This window comes from Stylophora pistillata, chromosome 6 (assembly GCF_964205215.1).
Source record: "Stylophora pistillata chromosome 6, jaStyPist1.2, whole genome shotgun sequence".
In the NCBI taxonomy this organism is placed as follows: Eukaryota; Metazoa; Cnidaria; class Anthozoa; order Scleractinia; family Pocilloporidae; genus Stylophora; species Stylophora pistillata.
The window spans coordinates 14,317,061-14,337,961 of record NC_142524.1 but is presented as its reverse complement, the minus strand read 5'-3'; the positions used below and the strand labels follow the sequence as shown (position 1 = coordinate 14,337,961).

The window sequence follows — 20,901 nt, the reverse complement described above, 5'->3', positions numbered from 1 at the left end:
AATCTCTAAAATTGTGCTCTGCCAGTAACCACATGCATTCTTTAACTTTCTACCCTTTTTTTTTTTTTTTTTTTTTTTGGCTGAAATGCCTCCGAGTCCCACGAAATTCAATGGAGGCCAAGTGGAATTATGTGATAGCAAAACTGAGTAAATATAACTTTTACTTACTACATACAAAAACATCAGAAATCTGAAGAGAAGGCACGTTATAAGATTAAAATTTTATTGTTATGAGATATTTACCTTTTTTGAGTAATATTTCCTGCGATTATATTTCCCACAGTTATTACATGTAACTCGTTGACGTCGCTGCGATAGGACTACGGTAGTACGCGAAGCTACTTGTACTCCTTTTAACTTGACATATTAAAAGATAAACATACTCTTTCGATCGTTAAGTTATATTTTATCACAAGAACAAATCACATTGGATTTGTTTGGATGAAGGGACTAAAGTCTATATTTGGCACTGACGAAAAGCATCGGTATGGATTTAAATAAAAGAGAAAGAAATAGCTTTCGGTAAAAATGGGGAGGAGTTTTTTGAGTAACATGGCTGCTTGGTTTTGTGACATTCACCTAACTTTCTTTTAATTTCAGCCTTAACGCGAACTATCATATTGAAACTCCTTATGAACTTCGAATTCCGTTTGTTTTGTTTTCTTGAAAGTGATGTTTTAGACTTCTGGACTGAAATTTGATGCAGCCGGGCACAAGTTCACGAAATTGGTTTGATTCACACAAGAAATCAAAACACGATTCGATTGATGATGCTTGCATTTTAGTAAGCATGGATAAAGTGTTCGCGGGAACCGACTCCACTTAAGTCCTTGCAGTACTGACCGAGTGGTGCAAAAATAAGTAAGGCAAAGCTACCTTTTTAAATTTTCCAGTTGATAAAGACCTTCGTATCATTTGATTACAGCCGTAGTCGACCAACAGAATAAAATGAGGATTGATTCCTTAAGACTAGGCATATTAGAGCAGGCGTGAAAGTCGGTCAAGACATAGAAAACAAGTTTCTGATTAAATAAATAAGTACACCTTTGAATGAGTATCATGGGATGACAAGGAGATCTTGGCTTAATAAATTATAGATATTTCAGAATTGTTGCTTCGACACTTTGTAAAGCAAACACAATTTGATTATATAGGGCGATTATCAGTTAAGTGATCCTAGATTGCTTAGGCTTTTCTTTACTTCGCTATGTGATTGGTTCAGAAAGCTCGCAACATATTCGATTAAAATGCTCTCTAAAAGTTAAAAAAAAGAAAACAAGAAAAAGGTCTAAAACACAACATAACACTCCAAAAGACACAACTCTGTTAAGACACAACTCTGTTGTCGTCCTAACCGACGACGGACTGAGTCTAAAATATGCAGGCAAAACTTACTACAAATGTTATTGCATCATGCACTATTTACAACTGTGCAACCTTAAAAATAGTTATGCATCGAGGGCATAGTTTATAATAATGCCGTGAAAAGGAAGTGAAACAGTATAATTTTTATTGGACACCTAAATTCGTTGGGTGTCTTTCTCAGGCCATTGGTTTGACGCCCTTTAATCTCTGACGCACAGAATTATGTCAAGCGAATAGTTTTAGGTTCCCATTAGTGTATACAGAAATACAGCTTTGATTCTCCTTTAACAAATATTTATTACAAATATGAATTGATGCAATTATTTACTTGCCTAGACTTTATGTTCGACGTCTAAATCGTTCTTCATCTCCTTTCTGGTTCAACACTACTAACTTCTTCATAAAGATTCCCACTACACGAATGGCTTTACATTTTCCCTCTTAGGACTGACACTCCCAGTAGTGGATGTAGCAATACATCTTTGATACTCCACTTGATAGGGTACCTTCGCAATTGCACTTGTAGACACCTGAGTTCGGGCTTGATAATTGCACAATTTTTGCGTCATTTGAATCACAGTGTACACCAATAAACGTCTTACCCTGCCGAAATAAGGATTATGATGAGAAATGACGTCTTGAGTTGGAAATGTGAAAGTTTAAAACATCTTTTTTTGAGATGTTTTTTTTTTTTATCTTGTCACGAGCGTGTGACGAAGAAAACAATTTTGTGGAATCGAGCCTCGTACATTCTGATTTCTCGTTTTGATACCCTGCCTCTGAGCCACAGATACATATTTATTTTTTAACCGAGCTCAAAACTTACCATTTTTCTTATTATTTATCTTTTCCGTTTGTTAATAGTTTAGTGTACATATTACATCATTTATGATGAGGCTAACCCGACCGACGGCCACAATCTTGAACATCCTTTTTACGAGTTCTCCTTGCAAAAACTTTACTTTACTTTACTTTAATCGTTTTCTCAACAAGCTTAACATATATACAACGCTGAGGGGATGGCCAAGAAACAGGAAAGGGTTCCCTTACAAAACGCCACCCAAAAATGGAAAACACTACACATACCTATATATATTTGTAATAATATAATAATAATAATAATAATAATAACAATAATAATAATAATAATAATAATAATAAGTTAGGTTAATTCAGTGTCTAACTGGTATAGATAAGCCTTACAAAGACTCTTAAAATCAGGAAGAGACTCAGACTTTCTGACATGCACAGGTAAACAATTCCAGGCTTTAACTGTTCTATGAAAATAGGAATATTTTAGCATGTTTGTTCTCGCATATTGAGTATTTTCTTTGTTTCAGGGGATTACACTCTTTTTTTAAGAGCACAAAAGCCGTTGAAGCATCGATCCTAAGCCGAATACTTCATTGCGAAATTTGAAATCATCGGTAATAGCTCAAATGACAAATATAATCTGCTTCGGTAGTGGGGTAGGAAAGTTTTTGTTTACAGCAACTGATTACTTACCAGGTAACGGAGGGCAAACTTGTGTAGGCACAGAAGGGAAGGGGTTAAAGTTTACTATAGTTTAGAAATTTTGAACTCAGGCACTTTCGAGTTATATCAGTTCAAGATAAAAGCTGAAGTAAACATTCAACAACTAGTTCACAATTCAAAACTTCACGCACTTTCACCCTAATCACGTGATACACGTCTTCACATGTTCTACATTGAAGAAAAGCTTTTATTTAGTGCTTTTCTCGTTCAGGACAAAATAACACTCTCACTACGACTTGATTAAGTAGCATTAAAAATTCGAATAGCTCTTGCGCTTTTGTCTTACCAGCAAATAATTTTTTTCGACTTATTCGAGCCTTTTTGAAAAAAACGCTTCTTCGCGCTATTCACGCCTGAGCTGGGTAATAAACTCTTTTTGTCACTTCATTAACATTAAAAATTAAAAAGACTATCCCGTCGGTGTCATTCGAACAGAGAAATTTGCTGGACCCACTTCGAAAACACGCTCTTTCGCGCTGTTTTGCGTGAGCTTAATTAAAAATGATCTTTGTGCCTTCCTCAAATGATTCACATTTCCAAAAGTTCTTGTGCTAGAATTGTTCCTCTAACCAACCATGGCACTCGCGCTCTTCCTGCACAAGCCATACAATTAACTCTCTGTAAAACTTCCTAACCATTCAACCCGTTTCGCTTCTTTCGAAAAATCACGCTCTTTCTTGCTATTGATGCACGAGACATACAAAAAACTCTCTACGACATCGTCAACAGTCAATATTCGACAAAATTCTAACGCTATTGACGGTCAATCAAGCCAAGAAATCACTCTATTTTTTTCGTATTCTCTCCCGAACGAACCATGAAACTCTGTGACTTCATCGTGCCCAAAAGTTTTCCGACCTTTTCCGATTCATTTAAAAATTACGCTTTTTTGCCCTACTGTCGTTCAAGCTTATCGGGAACCCCTCTCTGCGATGCAATCGTCATTCAAAATCCCAAACTTTTGCACCCTTGTCGATCGAAGCCCTCTCTTTTTTTTTTAACCATAACTCGAATGTCCTGTTTTGAAATTCGCGCTCTTTTTAACGGTAACATTCTTCTTGTTCTACAGTGCCGGAAAGGTCGACATCGCAATTATAATGTTAATGTAACTCAAAGATTATAGAGAGGCGTGTCGCAAGAAAAACATTTACTTTGGTTTAACCTCGTTGACATCCAGTGCGTAGTGACCTGTTAAAGAATTCCACAGAAACGTTTCGAAGCTTAAGTTGAAGTTAGAAAACCATCACCAGCTGACCAACGAACGAGATATTATGCGCGGCCATAGGTATCAATTTGCCCATCTAAAACTTTCGCGAACTTATTCATTTTCGTTAACAGAGTATTTGAATAGCGGTTTGTTGAGAGTGACTGTTTGATTACAGTTGCAAGTTTGTGCACCGCTGCCTGATGCATTCATAAGTTACTGACCAAACAACATCTCTTAAAAGTTTGTTAAATCACGCCGTTTTGGTTACGCGCACAACACGCGCGCCACGTTATATTTCAAGTGCAGTATTTCGCCAACTCAACTCAAGCGCTGAAAAAGTTGGTGGAGTGATGTTTTGCGTTGAGTTTTAAAGGGACAAAAAACCTACTTTTGTCTGAGAAATGCGTTTTTATGCCCCCTTTTTATTCTGAGGTGTTCGAGCCATAAACTTAACAAGTCAGAGTAGACGAAAGAAAATAGTCACCACAACCTTTTCTTTGAAGTCAGCGCGACCCTTTGTTTAGTGGTAACCTTCAAATCTCCTAAGCTACATAAATGCGTAGGGATACCACCCTTAGGCAAAATTCCCCCAACGAAAAGATTATCGCCTGAACTCGACACTTGCCGAGCTCAATTTAAACCATTCGATTAAAAGTTCTAGGAGGATAATGAAAAATAGCGCCATCAAACGTATCAAACCATAACAATAGGCGAAATTTGATGTGCCTTAACGTCCGCGGACTTACCAGGGAACATCGGGTTTTTGCTATCGTCTCAAATGTACGTTTAAATGTATGCTAGGATTGGACAATGCATAACAAAGTTCCTTAGAGGGCAAGTCGTTTGTGTATCATCAAAACGTTTTTTGGCGAGATACTTGGTCAAAAGAAGCTTAGCAAGTTTTTTTTCAAAGCAAACATTTGTAAAGATGTCTTTGTTCGAGGAAAAAAAAACATTTTTCGTACATTTAGCGGCAAATGAAACTGCCCGACAAGTTGGTGCTAATGTTTGTAATACATTATCAAGAGAGGTTGTCACGAAAAATCAAATATTCCCCGGCGACAGTCAAAAAATCGAATTTTCTCATATTATAATGTTAGGTAGGCTTAAAGGTAAAACAAACCAAGACATAGTTTGCTGAAAAATTTTTGTTTTCGAGAAGCTTGAAACTAAATTTACGCATAATTAGCGTCATTCGAAGGTAGACTTAGCCCATTTCTGGAGGCCTCGTTTGTACTTGTAAAAGCAGTGAAAAACTTACTCATTCCACAGACTTTTAGAAAGATGTCTCTCCTATGTTTCCTCAAAAAAGTAGAATTACCATTTAAATCAGTTTGAACAAAAATCATTATGGCTCTTGGTTTGAAATAAAATACGGATTTTTCTATTTATTTACTTAAGTGCTGTGTGAAAAGTAGGGTAGCTTCAAAAAACTATTTTTATATGTGAATAAAGGCTGATAGTTTCGAAAGAAACTGTTTGGGGCTGCGTCGGTGGGAGTAACGAAATAATTTGGATATATCAACAAAGTTGAAATGGTAAGTTGGCCACCGTAATGATTACAAAAGCTGACGTTTCGAGCGTTAGCCCTTCGCTCCGACGAAGGGCTAACGCTCGAAACGTCAGCTTTTGTAATCATTATGGTGGCCAATTTACCATTTCAACTTTGTTGATATCTCAAAATTATTTTTATATGGGCTAAGTGAAATAAACGTTTAATATTTCAAATACGAGAAGTAGAAATGATAAACTTACCGATTGTAGAATTGTTTTTCTGGGGCTTTTGTGCTGCTCTGCATACGGGGGCTTTAAATTCATAGAAAATTCGCTCCTCGGTAAGTCAGCGACATAAGAGAAAATACCGACTTCGTTTATCATTTGCAGTCAGTGGTAATAATGAATGCCTGAATGATATAAATAACGTCTTTAAAGTACTTGCAATACGATAGAAGCATTCGTTTGGTAGAAATGAGTAGACATGGTTGTCACCGCGTGACTTATGTGTCACGCAATTGTCAGATCTACATTTCTATTACGCAGTGGTTTGAAATTGCTAGCTCGGAAAGTTGCAAGAATTTTTTTATATGAAATCCACATAGGAGAGATGAGAGGTTTTGTATTTAAAAAAAAATTCATATTTTTTTGGCCTTGTTACTACTTATAGGGAATTAGCAATAAAACGTAACGTCACAGTTAATTTCATCTAATAAAACTTAGTGCGCAACAAGTAAACAACTGATTTTAAATATTTTGAAGAATGGAAATTTGTTGTTCATTTGAATTTCTTGTTGTGGATGATTGTGGCTATAATCCAAAAGACAGAAAAGGAGATAGGCGAATAGTATCTTTGCTGTCGTGTGACAGTATGGTCGCCGATGACTGCTATTCGATTTTTTTCATATTTCTGGTATCCATTTTTTCAGATCATTAAAACTCATTTTATCTACCATAATGGACAGCACTTATCGCCTTTTGGACCAGCGATTTGCATTCTCTTATCACACTCACAAAGAGTTTTAAGCGAAGCGTAGTCAAGACTATCATCTACGCCTTAAATTTCTATCTAGCTAAACAATCAAGTACTTCATCAGATTGTCCAGAACTTTCCAAGATAACACGTCAAAGCTAATTAACAATTTACCAGAATCTATTTGAACTGTAACCTTAAGTCTTAAAATTCCCTAATGAGTGGGCAACCACGAAACAGGTCTGTAGGGATAAAAATGTAGTTGTTTTTTTTTCGTCTACCACACATTATACCCGCTCTACTATTTGTATCGAGCACTGTTTCACGGACACCAAGTTTAATCCATATATATATCCAAAATAGCGGAATGAGATCATAATCTACTAAAAAGTGCTCGATAGCTGGGCTAGAGCTGTGTATAATTATACTTCAAGATCTAGGTTACTTGAACTTTTACTGCAACTCTAAGTTTCATGCCTCTTGCGAAGCAATCGTCAGGCAGCTGCCAGAAATCTGCCAGATTTCTGGCAGTTGCCTGACGATTGCTTCGCAAGAGGCAAGATAGGTAGATAAGAGAATTTGATCCAAGCGCATGCTTCCCACCGCTATTTCTGATAATCTTACGAGCCTGTCTATCCAATTTCTTTAAGTCAGAAATGTTCCAATGCTGTGACCACATGAGGTATGAGAGTACCGGTAGCGCTAGTTGGTTAGACGCCACCACTCTGTTGCTGTCCGAGAGTGGGCTTCACCAGATGACGGATAATCATCTCAGGTAAGTGTTTGCTGCTCGCTCCAAAACCACCTTCTCATCTTGCAATAACTCTTCTGGTACTCCCAGAAAACGATAATGCAAGTCCTTCTTAAGACAATCCACGCTCGTTGTTCCCATCACGTATCCATCCGAATCTTTTAAGGTAATTCCCCTTCTCACGTGCAAAACATTACACTTCTTGGGGTTCCACTGCAGGCCGATGTTCCCCATCGTGGTCGGAGCCATCTCCAGCACTCTTTTCAATTTCGCTTTAGAGGCGGTGAACACCTTGAGATCGTCTATGTAGAGCAAGTTCGTAATCTTGGACGCGATCGGCTTTGACAGCCTATAACCCTCAGTAGAGCTCAGTCTCCACTCAACCGGATTAAGATACAAGGTAAATAGGCATGGGCACAGAGCGTCACCCTGTGGAAGACCTCTGTTGAAGTACATGGGTCGTACATGGGTAACGATGTCTTACTTCCCTTGCTGGTAGTGATAATAATCCTGGTGTTCCAACTGTCGCATAACTTGCTAATGATTTGGCAGATCCATTTTGGTAACTTGTGAACGTGCATGATCTTCTTCAACCACCCATGATCAATCGAGTCATACGCCTTTCGCACGTCAATCCATGCAACAATCAAGTTGTGCTTACGCCTATGACAGTCCAGAGTAACCATCCGATTGATCAGTAAATCATCAATAGTCCCGCTACATCCCACTTTAGCCCCTCGTTGCTGAGCTTCCATCAAGTTGTATCGGTTCATGTGTTCATTCACAGGCCCCAAAATACACGACGTGAACTATTTGTATAATGTATTCAAACACGTGATTGGGCGTTGATTTTCGCTTGTAAATTCGCCCGGCTTCGGAATTAACCTTGTTTTTCCCCCTGAAAACCATCTCGGGAACCCTGTCTTGCTTCTTGAGATAGACTTGAAAGCGGATATGACGCCACCATGGAGTGCGCGTGCGCGTTTCCACCAATAATTGGTCAGTCTGCCTGGGCCCGGTGCGCTCCAATTTCTCTTTCTTGAGATCACTCCGGCCAGTCCTGTAGTTTCAAACTTCCAACTGTCTCACAATGAGATAATTATTACTATTATTATTATTATTATTATTATTATTATTATTGTCCGAGGGTTAATTCAACGAGGCAAGTGGTGATTATACGCCATGCTTTGTTGGTATAGTAACGCTTAGTGCGCTCCGAGGCTTCATTCCATGAAGTAGAAAGTACATGTCGAATGGAACTGACATCTCTTGATTCTCAATACATATTCAGTTTGTCTCTTGGTGACGACAAACTAACAACCAGAAACATGTTTACATACAATTTATAATCTGTAATGTTTTCAAAGCAAAACTATTAAAATATGAAAAATAGGACTGAAATCCAACTAAATTAGAACATACGTAAATAATAAACGACGAATAAAATTATTTTTATTTGAATTTGTACTATGACTAATGGTAATACAACTCTCCTCACCTGGCTGATACTGCGGGCTACAGAGCGTGTCTACAAGGGTGGAGTCTACAGAATAAATACAACTTGGGGACGCAATTGTTAACGTTGAAAAACAGTCAAAATTGATGTTCGGTGCGCATGCCACCAAGAAGTACAACGATGATAAAACAGGAATTAAACTCGATCGCAAGCAAATAGAATAATTACCTGAACCAACCGGAATAAGATAGCCCTGTTTCGTGGAAAATTAACAGAGAATCCTCTTTCCCTAACCCACTGTCTGCTTTAAGAAACTTCTTCGCTTTATGCCTGGAAATATTTTCTGGCACTCTGCACTTAGTATTTCCCCCTCGAGTCCATCCAAGACCAAGTCTTGAGCGATGAAGTGGCCATATTGTCCATGTATCAACATTGGTGAACACACAGTGAATGAAAAGTGAGCCAAATTCCCTGCTATTTCCTTGTCACACGACAACAAAGGTACTATTCGCCTATCTCCTTTTCTGTCTTTTGGATTGTAGCCACAATTATCCACAACAAGAGATTCAAATGAACAACAAATTTCCCTTCTTCAAAACATTTAAACTCAGTTGTTTACTTGTTGCGCACTAAGTTTTATCAGATGAAATTAACTGTGACGTTACGTTTTATTGCTAATTGCCTATAAGTAGTAATAAGTCTGAAAAAACTGGAATTTTTATCTAAACACAAAACCTCTCATTCCTCCTATGTGGATTTCATATAGAAAATATCCTGTCGATATTTTCTTCTATGTCGCCGACTTCGCCGAAGAGCGATATTTCTATAAATATAAAGCCCTCGTAGGCATAGCAGCACAGAAACCCCACAAAAACAACTATACAAACGATACGTTTATCATTTCTACTTCTCGTATTTGAAACTGATTAAACGTTGATTTCACTTAGCACATATAAAAATAGTTTTTTTAAGCTACCCTACTTTTCACACGGCACTTAAGTAAATAAATAGAAAAATCCGTATTTTATTCAAATTTAAATAGTGATTCTACTTCTTTCTGGAAACATAGGAGAGACATCGTTCTAAAAGTCTGTGGAATAAGTAAGTTTTTCACTGCTTTTACAAATACAAACGAGGCTTCCAGAAATGGGCTAAATTCGACCTTCGAATGACGCTAATTATGCGTAAATTGAGTTTTTCAATTTTCTCGAAAACAAAAGAATTTTTAAGCAAACTATATATGTCTTGGTTTGTTTTACCTATAGGTCTACCTAATACTAGAATATGAGCCAATTCGATTTTTTGACTGTTGACGGTGATTTGTGAATTGTCTGATTTTTGGTGACATCTACTCTTAAATGTTTTCCTTTACCTTTCGTTTTAACCTTATTGGGTCTGCCCCTTTGGTTCTTAAAGTGAATGTTAAATATGCTTAAAGTACTCGATTCACAAAAGGATTGAATTAACGACCTAAAAGTGGCGAAATTAGCTCTGGAGTTGAGCGATATGGACTGTAGCTGGAAAATGAAAACTGAACCTGCTGACCTCAGCATTTGGACCAATTTTTGGGCTGGTAAACGTTTTTTTAAGCGTTAAAATTTGCCAGAAATATTTTCAATACCATACTTTTTTATACAATCATAGAACTCTCATAATCTTTATTTAAACGCTACGTGAGTTTTTTGGCTTTGAAGCCGAGTAAATAACTATTCCGTTAATGTTCATTCACTTTCGCTTTTTCCAATTTTATTAGTTTTTGAAAAACGGTTTCACTTTCTTGGCCAGTTTGCCTTACTTTTCTTTTTGATAGCGTTTATTTTCAGGTAAAATTTGCATATTGACTTTGAGCATGTACTGCAATATTAATCTTACATCACTATTTCTGAGTAAACTTTTGAATAAAAATAAAAGTTTGTTTCACTTAAGAAGCGGATTTATGCAGCAAGATGACCTTGGTACAACTATGATTGAACTTGAAAATGTCATTCATAAACGTTATGGAGAAAAAGTGCCGATAACACCGATTTATTCTTTCTTCTGTACCCAATATAGAGCTGATCTGTAACTTACGTTTGGTTCTCCCACTTCCATTTCTTGACGAGAGTACGAACTTGGTGTCATACCAGAGCTGGCTGAAGTCTTGTAAACACAGGAACTGGCCCCGGGTCCAGGTGGGCCCTGGGTACCATTGTACCCAGGTGATCCAGGAAGGCCCTGAACACCAGGTCGTCCAGATCGTCCTGCAGGGCCCTGAGTACCATTATATCCCGAAGCTCCGGCAGGTCCGGCAGGTCCGGCAGGTCCACCTGGTCCGGCAGGTCCGGCAGGTCCGGCAGGTCCGGCAGGTCCGGCTGGTCCGGCAGGTCCGGCAAGTCCGGCAGGTCCAGCTGGTCCGGCAGGTCCGGCAGGTCCGGCAGGTCCGGCAGGTCCGGCAGGTCCGGCAGGTCCGGTTGGTCCGGCGGGTCCAATGTCACCATCAGTACCATTGAATCCAGGTGGTCCTATGATGCTCGTGCTTCCATTACTGTTTGTCACCTAGATAATTTAAAAATAACAATCATGATAATTACAGCAATGCCGAAAGGCTATATGTATCTTCCTTGACCAAGAAAGTCGAATTGTTGATACCCATGATGTAAGAACTTCTTCAAAACGAGACTCTTGACTGTGTGAAATTTTCATCGATAGAAAACAATCCGGAATTTAAAAGTTTCTTGTAAGAATCGACGAGTAGTTTTATTATCATTATTATTGTTATTTTTTATTATTTGCGTTGGAGACCAGACTATCAGTATTTGCTGGATGTTATTTTTTGTGAAAAGCTTGCAAACCAACGAGTTTTATCTCATGACAGTTTGGACTGATAATGGAGTCGTCTCCACTGTTTTATTGGTCTGACCACATTGACTAGCCAGTCCAGGCCTGTAGGCTTACACAACAACGGGTAGCTTTTTCTGGACTTCCTTTGTATCGATATATTCATACCCCATTTCGATAGCCGAGACATTTTTCAAAGCCTCTGAAGTTAATCATTCTTGACGGTTCTTATTTATAACTTAATCATATCTGTTTCGTTCGCTTCCGCTCCCCTATCAGGCTGTCTATATTTTGGCAAGACACGGTCGACCCAAAATAATCATGGTGAGACCAAAGGAGCTTGATATTACGCTGAAGCTCGAGCTAAAAATTCCGATACGTAGTTATGTTTCCCGAATTTAGCCAAAGCTCAGTAGATATAGTTTGGTAACTTTTTATAGGGTAGAAATGATCTGTCAGTTGCTTTGTCACAAATTTCGGGGGAAAAGCAAACTAACATGCATTTAGTTACATGTACCTTTTGATCCAGTTGCATGATTTTTTGTTCAAAAAAATTAAACTTCTTGTTTACACTTGTATTTAGACCAATCAAAGTTTGGTCAGCATCTTTTACTGCGAGCTGAAAAATAAAAAAAGACCAAATCATTGTGAAAGAAAACTAGTGGGCCTACTGAATTTAGTAGAGCAGTTCACGTTAGGCTTTCTAACATAAAAATGAGAGGGGCTGTATACATAAAATACGGATTACAAAAACTTCTTATCGCTGGTATTGTAACTTACCTCTTTTTTCATATCTTCCATATCTTTTTTCATCTGCCATAGAGTAGAAAAACTCATGTTAAAGTAAATGGACTCATAGTAATTTCGAAATCATTCCCCAATGCAGATGTATTAAGAAATGAGGGAATTTGAACTTGCCTTCATCTCTAGTTTCTTTAAATCTGCTGAGACCTATCACAAGGGAGAAAAACAAAGAGAACGAACTACTCAACATCACCTATTTCCTGGATGGTTTTTATGATTTATGATGATGATGAAGATTGTTGTTTTTGTTAACATTAAGATGATGGTTATTATCACTATTGTCATTATGACAACATGACAGCATGACTGCTGCGTTTCATGTTATGCCCATTGAATAGCGACAGAGAGGAAGAAGAGTCAAATGAAGGAAAAACTTACGTTTTTTTCCAGTTCCTTTATATCTCCTGAAACCTAAAACAATAAAAAAATGCAAATCAGTAATCCTGATTGCGTTACTTCGTGGAAGAATAGTTTCTTGTTATTGTTCATTTATCGTGATCTAATAATAATGATGGCTATAAAGGTGTACGATTTGCATGATAAGGTTAGCACCTGGTATGCTTCTAAAGGTGTTTCGAAACTCATAATGTCTGTGATAATGTCACCCAAGAGTACCTAGTAATGTTTATCAGGCTCTCCCACGCACAAATCAGCCTGATTAGAAGTATCATGTAAATCATCCCATTGGCAAAAGTCAAAGCAGAAGTGCGTTAATACTGTAATGATGCCTCAGTGTACAGCAGGCACGTATTAAAGCTCTGTTAAAAGAGCTAATTCTGTATCATAATTACATTACAAGAGCGTTAAAAGTCACTTTGAATTACTCCCACCGAATTCTCTCTTAGAGCCGAGAGGTTCCTTTCCAACTCTTGCACATTCTTTTGAAGTTCTGATGTTTCTAGAAAGGGGCAAACAATAAGAAAAACTTGTAATAAAGTTCAGATGTAACGCGCGCTGTCATTGATCGAAAGAGTGCGTTGTAGCAGAAAACAAAACACAGAGCTGAGCTAAGGATGCCACGCCATATGCCGATTTGTACAATGTCCGACCATTTCCCGGACTTTTCTCTAGCTTTTACTCGTTAAATGAAATTTGGAAAAATAAAGCGAGACGGCACGTAGCAACACTGAGAAGAACCAAACAAAGGTTTGTTAACGTGCCGAGCACCGCAATTAACGCTATTCTGAAGTGAGCGGAGACGAGAAAAAAGAGAAAACTAAATGAACTGTCTGAGGTTTGAAGGTTTTCGCGCTCAGTTAGATTTTAAGCTTACGTTCTGTAATAAAACTCAGACACAGCTAACAACCGTGTAGAATGTAAATTATGGTTTCGTGTTCAAAAGCAAAACAGAACGAAACCGATATAATGAAAGATATAATAAAACTAGCACAACTACTAAAATGCATACAAATCATGTTTCAGAGCGACTGCTCATCATGGCGATCTCCGGTCATCGCAGTGAAGCAAGCTTCAAAAATTACATCGTCCGCCCTTCGAGGGAACATCTAAGAGCTTGCTCTGATACTTTTTCAGATGCGTAAAGTGGGAAGCCGCATCAATCACAGCAGCCGAACTTTACGGCGCTGTTTCCCCAAGCAGTCTTCATGGTCCTGTGAATTCGGCTTTGTTTTCTAATTGTAGTGTAATAAAACTTGTGTGTTTTTATGAGCCATGATTAGGCCGCATTTAACTGAACATTTTACTTTTAGATTCTGTATTAAGACTAAAACAGTTGAATTCGATCCGCCGAATTATTTCATTTTGTGAACTATTTCAGCTAGTTTGTTAGATTGCGAACTTTGATAGTTTGTGAACTTTGATGGTTTGACATTTTTAACAGCTTTGGTCTTATTCGGCCAATTATAGATTATTTGAACTATTCTAATAAGGATTCTGATTGACTTCCTTTAGCGGGTTTTATGAAAGTGTAAAATGTGCTCACGACACTTTGGTTCGCTTCGAAAATCATAATTTTTTTTTAAAAATAGGAAATAGTGCGTGGGGAATTTGACGGATTCTTTGTTTGTTTGTTTGTTTCTTATTGTGTTTACCCTACACTTCTTTAGTGCCGCTCTAGCCGCTTCCTGCATATAAGTGCTTTACAAAAGATCAGAGGACAGTCAAGGCTTCTTCATTTGTTAAATAGAAGCTATCAGTAAAAAAAGAATTAAGGACTTCAAACAAAAAGTTGAGTAGCTAGATAAGTCAACAAAGAACAAATCTTTAACCACAGACAGATAGCATGTTGAAACTTCATGAATTACTAATTCGCCGAGGGAATATTTGCGATAAACTCAAATAGGAAACCATTAACTAAACTTGGAATAATTGGGAAAACCGGACAAACTGCTTCTTGAACTAGTGCAAACAACCCAAAAAGGGGAATATTTGTTTAACTATCAATAATTCAGTTCCACTGTTCTTCGTTGAGATAAGGCATGCCTTGGGTATAATTTTAATCAAATGGTTTTGCACAGGGAACCTCTCAATAAGGTCTTCTCTCATATTTGTTGCAAAAATGTATGTATAGATGATTTTTAATCCAATGAATTTCTTCATTTGCAAGCGAGAAAGTACATACAGCACCACATTTATCAGCAATGATGTGGAAAATCAAAAGTAGAACGCTTCGATTTGGACCCAGGAAAAAGTCGATGATGCCTCGCAGCATTTTACGTTTCTTCGAATTTGACGAAAACAAAATTCTGTGTAATAATTTATTATTTACATAGAACGTGAAAGCGAGAACGTCCCAACTAATATATACCAAGATCTTATTGAGAAAGTCTCCACTTCGCTCTTTTTTTCTTGGTGTGTATGTTGATAAAAATCTTACTTTGGAATTTCATATGTGAATTAATTTTCCTGTTAATGAATGAATTAATGCATTTAATACCACAAGCCCATTTAAACACATGAGGAGTTGGGCTTTTATTATTTTTAAACCTTAGCTTGTGTCTGATGTTATTACGCATATGGTTTACTCTTAGTGCCCCAACTATCACTTTTATTTACTGAAAGGAGATAGCAAATGGCTAGAATTCTCACCAGCTCTGAAGAGCCTTTGACTATTTTTTACGATTCAATGACTCCGAGCGTTTCCGGCATTTACAGCGTCTCCAGCCTATTCATAGTGCATGATACTAACTTGGTGTTAAGTGGCTCGTGGGATTAAAATACCCTTTGGAATACGCACAGTACATGTCGCAAATACTTCCTCGCTTATCCGAACTAACCAGGACAACATCCTCCAATTACAGATCACCATTTAGCAAAATTACAGAAACAGACGTAACAAGAGAGCAACAAAGAAAAAACTCTAAAAATAAGGACTGAAATCGCTATTTTAAAGATCGACAACACTTGTAAGGGATTACCTCAGTAGGCTATTTTATTTATCAGATTGGAATTTCCTATCCTCGGTAACATCAAATGAAATCGAAATCAAGGACAATTGTTCATTTCTGTACTCTGATTATTGAAATAAATGGTGGGACACATTTTCAAACCAAAAGAGCAAATATCAATAGTACTCGAGTATTCTCATCGAAAAAAATATCATGGACTATTAAATGATGCATTCGGTGAATTTCTAAGGTATGCGATTAAAGAAACCAGACTTTGTGAAGCTGATCGATCGTGAAATGGTAAGGACACATTTTGGTCGATTTATCATGACATTTTCATTTACTTGCGAAGTATATTGTTATTTGAGGCAAATTGGTAATTGGCGGAATATATAAGAGTCCGGCGATAGAATAGGGTTTTAGACTAAGAACACAGTCGGAGATAATTTGCCTGACCAGAAGCCCATTACCCTAATCCTCAGGCTGCCTTTTTTATGATTCAGGCCTGTCTGTAAATGGATTCTGTGGAAGATATCGACAAATCGAAGCGTGTAAATCCCCCAACATAGACTAATATTTTTCGCTAATCCAAAGCGGCAATGTTCAAATTAGATTAGCGTGAGAGCGATCTTCGCAGTAATGAACACTACTTAGCAATAGTGAAAATAAGGACTGAAAAAAATTCAGGCATGTACGGGATTCGAACCCATGACCTCTGCGATACCGGTGCAGTGTTCCACATAGCACTAGAAAGGGTGATGATGATGTTCTCCCTATGCTGGCAAGATGGTTTCTTGTATTACGGGGTGATGTGAGTGCAAATATGGTTGAAAAGTCCAGTCCTCGCTCATAACAGTCTGTCTACTTGCAGACACGGGATTGACGGAGGTGGGCAAGGCTGAGAGCAGGCACTTTCTCTGCTTTGGCGTCGTTGACGTTTCTGCCGCTGCTTCCCCACACGCCTTGCAGATATATTTAATTTTCTGCACTACACATTTATTGTTAGGATTATATTAACCACTGCAATGAAGTCCACGTCCACATCAAAGAGATTATTATCATAATAAGCTAAAATGGACGTAAAATGCGCAAATCTTGTGTCATAGTATAACCCTTTGTTTTTCTTGTGTGCTATTTCAAAACGTTAGCCGCCGGATATATCGCTAACTTGTCCCGAACGTCAAACATGTAAAATTGACAAATAACATCATTCAATACCAAAACCTTGATGCTGAGGTAGTAAAGACCTCCGCTCCTAATAAAATGACATAAAAATTCGCAAAAGGTGAAATTGTAAATTATAGCGGTTATTCTTTGAATGTTAGAAATTAAAGCATCATCCTTTTGACTTTATACTCACGCCGTCCTGGAGACAAGATGATAGAACGACATAAATCATATGCGAGTAACACAATTACATGTGATACAATGAATATATGAAGTTCATATATTTTGAACTGCGGTATTAGATACGTATGATGCACGATCCTCGCAGTAGATAGTGCTATTTATGCAATAGCGAAAATCAGACCTGAAAAAAATCAGGCCTGTACGGGACTAGAACCACTGACCTCTGTGATATTAGTGCAGCGCTCTACCAATTGAGCTAACAAGCCAACTGGGAGCAGGCCGTTAAGTTGATTTGTTAGCTCAATTGGTAGAGCGCTGCACTAGTATCGCAGAGGTCAGTGGTTCGAGTCCCGTACAGGCCTGATTTTTTTCAGGTCTGATTTTCGCTATTGCATAAATAGCGCTATCTACTGCGAGGATCGTGCATCATACGTTCAATTACATGTATACGAGAAGAACATATGACCATATGTTTAGCTTTTAAGGAGACAGCCTTGGAGTTAATACCTTCTTAGAAAAGACGTCTTTGCTAATCTCATGTAAAAGCCTTTGCGGAAAATTATTTGACAACAAACTCAGTAACCCCTAACCCTTAAATAGAGCACTCCACAGCTATTTCACACCATTATTACTACATTTTTTTTAATTGTTTCATAGTATCAAATATATTTGACTTAATTTTCAAATTGCCCCTGATTTTTTTTTTCTTTACTGGAACTAGTTTGAAGTCCAGAACAGTTGATTTGACAAATTGTAATAATATATCCGCAAGTATCCCAGATCTGTACAATTAATCGTTGAAAAGAAAAACCAATGACATTGTAATTATCATCCTCTGTAGCTACTGTGGAAAGGAAATATTCATGGAATGCAAAGAGAGCTATTTGTTTACTTTCCAACTGGCCGCGGAGAGATGATTGCTTATAAGTTAAAGTAATAGTGTTTACTGATGACAACTTTCCTTAAAACTTAAGAAAAAAACCTGGATGATGGTATTATCAGATGTTCAGACAGTCGATACCATCGAAAATTGAAATACTAAAGTGGTCAATCTCGATTTGATTGACGTGGAGTATTTGAACACTCCAAAGAGGTGTTATCACGCAACCTTTGTCTTAACATTTAAAACCCTACCACTTTCTCTCTGTACTGCCAATTGCCCTTTTTTGTTTATTTTCTCGCTTAAAACAGGGTATTTCGTAATGTCTTTAAAATTTAGCTCAGTGATATGACGTTTCTCGACAAATCCTTTGACGATATGACAAGGACTAAAAGGTTAACAAAGTTGCAATCTCTGTTTTCAATGTTTGTTTCTTAATATTTTTATTTTAGCACACGGCACCAAAAACCAGGTTTAACTTATCTTGTATTAAAACTTAAATTCGCTTCAAAACTTTAGTTGGGGTTTTTTCGGTTCGATATTTCTTCGCCGTTGTGTAGAATGTTCTCCATGTTTTCTTTTGAGTCTAAAAATAACTGCCAAAATTTGGAAACCTGATAGAACTTATAAACAATTGTCCCTTGCAGGTCACGGTTTCCGCTGTGGTTCGACTTTGCCCGAAGCTCATGATTGATGTTAAAGCATCTGCGTAGGAAGCAGTTCAAACACCGGAAAAGTGTTTATCAAAAAGAAATTTAGGTCAGTGGACTATGTAGTAGATTGGGTAAATCAAACAGCATATTTTTCTTGCGTGAGTAAACAAGTTAACGGTTTTGTCTTTAATTTGTGTCATGTCCCAACAACAATAAGATTCACTACCTAATAAAGCAATTTCAAAATTGTGAGCTGCGGTATCAATCAATCTATCCCCTCTGCACGAAAGATAATACATTTTAAACACTTAACAGCATATGAATCGTGTACTGTGCGCATGTTATCAAAGATATCAATCAATTTCAAGCACTGAAACCTGTGCGGCTCGCGATAGAACGAGTAGGAAAATTGACCGGAAATTCAGAAATATTTCATGGTAAATGTAATCATTTTATGAAATCATAAAAGCCTTTAAGCTCACAAATTCGTTTTGAAATGATGACCAAAAAAGAAATTATGATAATAAGAAAAAAAGACAAAGCTAAACATGATGAGAAAGATTACCTGTTTTCCCAGAGCAGGAACATTGCATAGGTCCAACTGCGCCAAACATCATCAACAACGTGAGTATCAGTGCGGCTGCCGACATAAGACACATAACCAACAAAAGAATCCGATCGCAGGCGGGAGATCGCCTTGACGATATATTTTCCTCCGGGTTCCATGAATCGAGTCTTTTAGAATGAGGTGAACAGCTTCTTTTTCTACTTTGTAACATATCCGTACTACTTTTTACTACATCGTTTTCGGGAATGCCGTCAAGGCCCTCTTGACATTCATTAGCACCACCATGATCATTTGTCTCGCAAGAAACTCCCTCACTGTTATTAATGAGTAAGTCCTTGTCTTTCACGGAGCCAAGCGAGTCTGATAATTCGGTTCCCACTTCCTCGGCAGAGGGTGGCACTGGCTCTGGGGTAACGCGATTGTTTAAAAACGCCATTATTGTGATCTTCCAGAAGCGCCTTATGTCTTTTATTGTCTTCACTTCGCTTTCGAGCTTGTTCAGTCAAACAATGTGCAATTAGATACTTTCTCTAGCTGGGGGCGTGGCTGTGTTTGACAGGGTTTCTGTAGTAATCGACAGGTAGCAGTCAATAAACAAAAATTGTAAATTTGGACACTTGACTATGTCTGCTATAATTTATCTAAGCCTCAAACAGATCAATGATGGACATTGGTGAAACACTGTTTAGCCTGCAAAACTCTCGACTCTAATCCTCTCTTAGAGGATGCATATGCTAACGTTAACTTAGCAGGAGGCTCAAGGAATTAAATTTTATTGTAAAATTGGAATTTAAACAAGAAACTAGCCTGAGTAAAGCCACCTGTATGACCGAAATATTACGTTCAGTTCCAAATACTGACATTAGGACGAACATACATACACATTATCTTACTCGATAGTGCCGTGCCCTAAATAGTACTTAACTCTATACACCCGGACTACCCGTCATTTTACATTTTTAAAAACGCGGCTTTATATTTAGTCCATCCTGCATGACCTTTCGTGAAAGCAGACCACTTGATTTTCTACAGAGATGAAAATGATGCCCAAACAAACTGAGAAACCTATGACTAGTTGTTTCGTAGCTCTTTGAAACCAATATCCGCGAAAAATGAGTAAAACAATTCATTTCTCTGTTTTAGAGCTTTACAGCTGTACTTATGAAGTGGTCTGGTTCGTATGTTAACTTATGTTACTGCATTGCCTAAAAAAAAGCATGCCTGGAAAACACCCCATAAAAGTTGAATTTAAAGACATTGATTTCTGAATATGATAAATTTTGCGCTATTCACCTTTATTTTATTATTTGATAGAAGCAGACTGTACTTTTCTGACCAATTTATGCTGCAAAACGCATTACCTGTTAATGACATTCATAAAATTTATTTGTTTAGTTATCAGTTAGAACATTTGCTAAGGCTCGATTACCATCACTTTTCGGCACGAAAGTTGTTAAAAAGATGATCTTTGCCAAAAGAAACATGGCGGCAATATCCTATTTCGAAATCGAACGAATTTTATGCAATTTGGGCACAGTTTATAACGTGTGCATGTGCAAATCGACAAAAAGATTGAACCTTGCTTTGTCACCTGACTTAATACGCAATGTAAATCTTTGGTGCACTCAAGACGCATTCTTTAATCGTGATCACCAAAGCTCATCAAAACTCTTCTTGATAACGACGCATACACAAAAAAA

At 37.7% G+C, this 20,901-nt stretch overlaps 1 protein-coding gene across 2 annotated transcripts; it reads right to left on the bottom strand.

The window, feature by feature from the left end:
- Positions 1-202: 202 nt before the first annotated feature.
- LOC148728391 (uncharacterized) lies at positions 203-19,706 on the bottom strand. Of its 2 annotated transcripts, XM_088763118.1 has the most exons (8): positions 19,199-19,706; positions 13,234-13,301; positions 12,782-12,814; positions 12,518-12,550; positions 12,380-12,412; positions 12,117-12,218; positions 10,853-11,317; positions 203-1,968 (listed from the first exon to the last, which is right to left on the bottom strand). In XM_088763118.1, the coding sequence occupies exons 1-8, from the start codon at positions 19,635-19,637 to the stop codon at positions 1,807-1,809; spliced, it is 1,335 nt and encodes a 444-aa protein (XP_088619244.1). In that variant the 5' UTR covers positions 19,638-19,706; the 3' UTR covers positions 203-1,806. The 2 variants fall into 2 exon arrangements, with proteins under 2 accessions (XP_088619244.1, XP_088619245.1); XM_088763119.1 differs by lacking the exon at positions 12,782-12,814.
- Between the last annotated feature and the right edge of the window lie 1,195 nt (positions 19,707-20,901).

Excerpts from the sequence above, each read along its gene's own strand:
- LOC148728391 (XM_088763118.1), bottom strand. The coding sequence starts at position 19,637 with ATGGCGTTTTTAAACAATCGCGTTACCCCAGAGCCAGTGCCACCCTCT. Across the intron at positions 12,551-12,781 it reads TAAAGGAACTGGAAAAAAAC|GTCTCAGCAGATTTAAAGAA; the intron begins GTAAGTTTTTCC and ends CCCTTGTGATAG. Across the intron at positions 1,969-10,852 it reads TGGAAGTGGGAGAACCAAAC|GGTAAGACGTTTATTGGTGT; the intron begins GTAAGTTACAGA and ends TTATTTCGGCAG.